General features: G+C 44.6%; 1 protein-coding gene across 1 annotated transcript in view; it reads left to right on the forward strand.

Moving 5' to 3' along the window:
- The first annotated feature begins 1,365 nt into the window (after positions 1-1,365).
- PARD3B (par-3 family cell polarity regulator beta) overlaps positions 1,366-5,814 on the forward strand; it is a 1,123,121-nt gene continuing 1,118,672 nt past the window's right edge. The window contains exon 1 of the mRNA XM_017536909.2: positions 1,366-1,759. Coding sequence (XP_017392398.1) covers positions 1,640-1,759 — 120 coding nt within the window. The 5' untranslated portion in view covers positions 1,366-1,639. The remainder of the gene's footprint in view (positions 1,760-5,814) is intronic.

The following is a 5,814-nucleotide window of genomic DNA, read 5'->3' on the forward strand; positions in this document are numbered from 1 at the left end:
CCTGATCCTCTTGGTTGCCATTGACCTTCTATACATAGAAGACAACCAATATATATTTATTGAATGTATGAATGAGCTAACTAAAGAAATCTCTCAAAACCCATACATTTAATCTCCTGTGCATTATGATACCATCCTAGGCAATTCAACTTCAACGTAAGTGTGTCCACATAGGAGTAAATCCTTCTGTAGAGAAACACATGATGCAGCCCTGAGGGTCTTAACAGGATGGCTAAGAAAACTGCTGGGAGAGACCAGAGATTGAGCTCCGAAGACCTGAGTTCTTTTCAACAGAACTAACACTACCATCTGTTGACCTCCCCGGGGCACCGTTCTTTATGCACAAGATGCGAATAGTAGTATAGTGGTTGTCGTTAAGCTCAAAGGAGCTCATTTACATGAGAGCTAAGGATGAAACAAGTGTAATTCGTTGATTTTCCCCAGCATAGTCCCATTTCAATTGGTGATAGATAACACACCTGCCAAATCATGAGCCTAAAAGTGTTTGACTTTTTTTTTTCCTAATAAAATGCACAACAGTAGTCGCATTCCAGAAGGCTATGTGTCAACACACGCGATCATATCTGGGTTTGGGATGTGACCTTTGGCCGAATACTAAGTGTCCTCGTCTGTAAAAGGAAAAGGTTCCCTTCAGCTCTGCTATCCCAGGGCTTCAGACAGCAGCTGCAAGGCTGTGCTTAAGCGAGTTCCTAACAGGCCTTCGGGCCACTCCAGCCTCTCAGCACCTGGCAGCCTCGCCCCCGGGGTGTTTTTGGTGGGCGTGACTAGAAGCACCTGCTCCTGGGCTCCTTCTGCATCCTGCTGCGGTCCCCTCGTGTGAAGGGTGCAGCTCTGCAGTCTCCTCGCTCTTCTCTCCGGTGTGCGTTCTGAGATCCGGTTTCAATCCCCGAGTGGGTAGCCCTCGGGTCCCCTTACAGCTCCCCAGAGCTCCGTGTGCATGCGTGCGAGAGGGAGCGAGCCAGGGAGCGACCCAGCTGAGGGGACGAAGCTCCCGGCCTCCACTTACCGGCCCGCAGAGCCTGGGCACGGCGTCGCCCGGCGCGCGGCGGGGCCGGGGAGCGCGGCGGCCCCTTTAAGAGCCGGGCCCAGGCGGGCCCCGGGACCGCAGGAGCCCAGAGCGCGGGCGCCGCGGAGGAGTTGGGAGCCGGCGCAAAAGTTTCCTCCCAACTCCAGCCCCGCGCGCCGCCGCCGCCGCCGCCCACTCCAGCCCGGGGCCTGGGGCCGGCCCTGCTACCGCCGCCAGGGCCAGGGCCAGGGCCAGCGACAGGGCAGGGCCGGCAGTTTCGCTTTGGTGGGCGCGGAGCAGCCGCCTGGGCCGGGCAGGAGCGGAGCGGGAGGTGGAGGAGGAGGAGCCGGGCCGCAGAGCCGCCGCGTCCCGGGCCGCCGGGCACCTGGGAGGTGAGCCCTCTCCGCGGCCGCCCCTCCCCGATTCCCGCTGCCCGCCGCCTGCCCGGGTGGAAGGGGCGCTGCCGCGAGCCCCCGGGCCTCAGGGTGCCCCGGGGAGCGGCGCCCCGGGTCTCCGGGCCCACCAGCGCCTGGGGTCCTCCGAGAGTGGGGGCTGCGCCCGCGGGGTCAGACACCTGTTCGGCCCTGCCCGGCGTGGTCGCCGGGGGCCAGGATGAAAGTGACCGTGTGCTTCGGCAGGACGGGCATCGTGGTGCCCTGCAAGGAGGGCCAGCTGCGCGTCGGCGAGCTCACCCAGCAGGCACTGCAGCGGTACCTGAAGAACCGGGAGAAGGTGAGCGCCGAGCGGAGGAGGGGGGCGCGGCTGCGGCCAAGGCACCTGCCAGGTGCGACCCGGTGGTGGCGGCGACGCTCAGGGGATGCAGAAAACCCAGGGGATTATGGGGCACTGCCTGTAGCTGCAGCTGTTGTCTATTGCTAATATCAGAGACCTGGCTGTCTTTGGGCATTTGTGGGCCCCGAACTCCGAGAATGGTGGGTGGAACCGCAGCATGGGAATCTCTTGGGAGCTCCTTAGACCTGCCCAATCTGGGGACTTAAACACCAAAACCACTGACTCGGGATCTGCTCATTAACGAGATCCCCGGGTGATTAGAATACCCACTGAAGTTTGAGAAGCACCGGTTTAGAACTTGTTTGAGGGAACGTCTTAAAAGGTGCTGTTTATCTAAGTGTGATTTTTGACCCATTAAGGCTTGCCTCACTTCAGCTCCTTGGAGTTAGAAAGTTGATTGTGCAAGCGACACATACTCGGAAGTTACAACTGATGGGGCCTTTGGAGTTTCGACCTTGTGAGCTGCCCTGTCTCAGTGACTTGGGCAGGAACGCAGGTGGGAGAAAGATGCTGTTTGCTTATCCAGCCAGTCTATATTTTGAGTGTTTTCAGTTTAATGCCACAGATTCTATGAGCATTTACCATGTGTGTGGGCTGTTGTTCAGGTCCTGAGTGACTGTTAAAATGAGAAAGATGTACCTACCTCTGTCGCTGAAGTCAGGAACAAGTAAAAATTAAGTGAGAATTTTTTTTTTTAAAGTGTGGAATACATGATGAGAAAATATCTGGCGCTAGAACCTATGCCTAGTATTTGGGTAACATTGGGCCCCTGGGACTTCCTCTATGAAACTTTTAAAAATACATTGGATAACCTTTTAATTTTTTGAATCTTCACATGGAACATTTTGTATGTCTCAAATCCTTCTCAAACAGGGTAAGTCACAAATTCTTGTCTTAGAAGCTAATGGTTCTCTTAAAATTTGGTCTTAGGCCATGTGAGTAACATAGTAGGTTGGTCAATCTAGTGATAGAAAAATGTAAACCATCTTACATTTTAACTTCTTATAGGTTATCCAAAGCATGAAAGTAATTATTTCTTAAAAGTATATAGTTGAGGGGTTTAAGAAAATACTTGCACTGTCTTTGCCTCCATTAAGAACTATTCTACAGAAAAAAAAAAATAATCCACCTCTGGATAAATACATGTGTATGTTGCTTTAGATACTCAAGAACTGGACCAACCCCTAAAGATGAACTCTTTATTGATGGAATTGAGATGGAGGAGGGAAAAAATTAAAGTGGCTTATAAAACCATGTGAAAATCTACCGCAATGTTGCGTGTGTGTTTGCCATTGTTAAAATAGGGTGTGCTGTTTATATCATGTAATTCAGTTATCTGAGATTAAAACAAGTAACCAATTGTCTATTAAATCATATTTTATTAACTCTTGAAAGTGGGCTAAAGTTAATAGTAACAACATTACTCCAGACAAGTTACTGAGATCTCATTGAAGGATTGTCTTACTGAGTTGAAGTTACTTTTTAACTATTAAAAAATAATTTATGCCCTCAAATCTTGTATACTTAGAAGTTTAGTACAGGGAGCTGTCCAAGTAAGAGATAAGCTACAAGCTTGTAAATAATATGAAGAGAACTAACCAGATGGTATTTAATGCACATAATTTGATCGTAAAATGTGTTAAAAAATTATTGATATTCTGGAATGGAAATGTAACTTATAATGTCACAGAACCCATGCTATAATTGCATTGATCAGTTTACTGTTACTACCGGACTTGTATTTTTCTGTTTACATTTATATATTAGTGAATGTGACATTTAAAGGTCACTTACAGCATATAAATTCTCCTTTTTTTGTTTTCAAAATTTCCTTTTAAGAAGTCGTGATGATTTTTTTCTCCTCCCCAAATACTCTTCTCCCATAGTTTCATTTTAAATATTGTAATCATAACAAGATTTAACTAATATTAAATGGTATTCCTAATGGCACTGAAAGGTCAATAAATAAATTCCATGCTTTTATTTATTTTTTTTAAAGGAGAAAGGGCCAGAAATGTCAAAATTCAATTTGAAAAACAATGTGTAATAAATACACTTTCCATAAATCAGAGAAAGACAGTTAAAAGGCTTGTCCCCTTAGACAGCAAGGTTTTAAGCCCTGCTCTTCATACTAATAATCATATTAACAAATAACATGTATTGTGCTTATTCTCTGCCGGCCCTGTTTTAAGAGCTTTATGCTTATGACTTACTTCCCACAATAACTTTAGGAGGTAGGTACCTTTAGTATCCCCATTTTATAAATTGGGGGAAAAAGAGACACAGAGACATGACAAATAAGTGGCAGATTTGGGTTTAGAAAACAGGAACTGTGTTTCTAGATCTTTGCTCTCAGCTATTAATATAGCCTAGTACTATATATGTAATGAATTGGAATTTATTCATATTATTTAATACTTGTTTAAAAAAAGACATTTCTATCTACTAACTGCTGTATCACATCAACCTAAAAATAACAATTTTGCTTCTTGAATAGTGATGGACAATCCACGAGTTTCTCTTAATTATATCTTTTGTGAGGTCAACATATAGAAAGTCTAGTTTCTGAGGCAAATATTGTAGGATTTGCAAATCAACTATGAAAGTATTCCTCAATCTAAGTACAAATGGGAAAATGGGCAAGATCTTACATATCCAGGTGAGGAGTGTATAAAGAAACAAATTTGGTGGGAACATGAATGTAAATGTAAAGTAAGTCCATTTTTTCCTGAGGCACTGAGTAATTTAGATGGGAGAAAGACAGGTTTCAAGATTGAGGATGGAAGTTGACGTTTCTAGAGTTTGGAAAGTAAGTGAAGCCCAGGGATATCATTCCAGATTTTGTGGACAGCATCTGAGAAGTAACCACTACCTGCTGAGAACAAAGAAAACGTATTTTTGGAATGTTGGGAAACCCCGATCAGATAAGGCCATAGGTTGGTGCGATCCTGAAGATACATGGGGAGCTTTTGGGAAGGCTTTAATTATGTTCTGAACTCTGGGACTTTGAGTTTCCTGCCGCCACATGATGAACTCCACTGGAAAGGCAGTAGACTGCGAGGTGAAAACTGTGGGATTGCTTATCTCGGAATCCTGGCACTTTATCAGTGTCCCAGCCTCCAAACCCAATTTAGTGAAGTTGTTAGTGGAGAAGTGATTGTCGTCTTACGTACTCATGGTGGATATCATTGAGTAATTAGTTAAATTTATCATCAAAATTATGTGTCACAGGTGAATGGGTAATTGAGCTTTATCCTGCAGGGACTCCCAACCCTGGCTGATGATCATTCACATCTAATTTTCACATTTAACATTTTAAACAGTACAGATGCCGGTGTCCCTTTCTCCGAGATTCTCATTCATTGGAATGGAGTGGGTCCTGGGCATAGGTATTTTAAAAAGTACTCCAGCCTATTCTAATGCCTGGCCAAGGCTGAGAAACACTAATCTACTCCTCTAATCTTTTTGTATTGTTGAACTCATTGGATTTTAAACTCTTTTGATGACAGACACTGTGTCTTAGATGTCTACACACGAACCTGTTATTAAACAACTGTCCCTCTACTACTCTTAATGAATTCTTCCTACAGAAGCTGCTCAAATAATTGGTTAAGGTGAACATTCACTGTATATACACAATTGTCCCTTAGTATCCACAGGGGATTGGTTCCAGGACTTCCCTTGGATACTAAAATCTGCAGATGCTCAAATTCCTCATATAAAATGGTGCAGTGTTTGCATATAATCTACACACATTCTCCTGTATACTTTAAGTCATCTCTAGATTATTTATAATACCTAATACAATGCAAATGCTATTTAAACAGTTATTATACTGTTTAGGGAATAGTGACAAGAGAATTGTCGGCATGTGTTCAGTATAAAATTTTTTTCCAAATATTTTTGATCTGTGGTTGGTTGAATCTGCAGACGCAGAATGCATGGATGCAGAGGGCTGACTGTATGTATATATATATATATATATATATATATAT

The sequence above is a fragment of the Cebus imitator genome, unplaced genomic scaffold (assembly GCF_001604975.1).
Source record: "Cebus imitator isolate Cc_AM_T3 unplaced genomic scaffold, Cebus_imitator-1.0 Scaffold101, whole genome shotgun sequence".
Lineage (NCBI taxonomy): Eukaryota > Metazoa > Chordata > Mammalia > Primates > Cebidae > Cebus > Cebus imitator.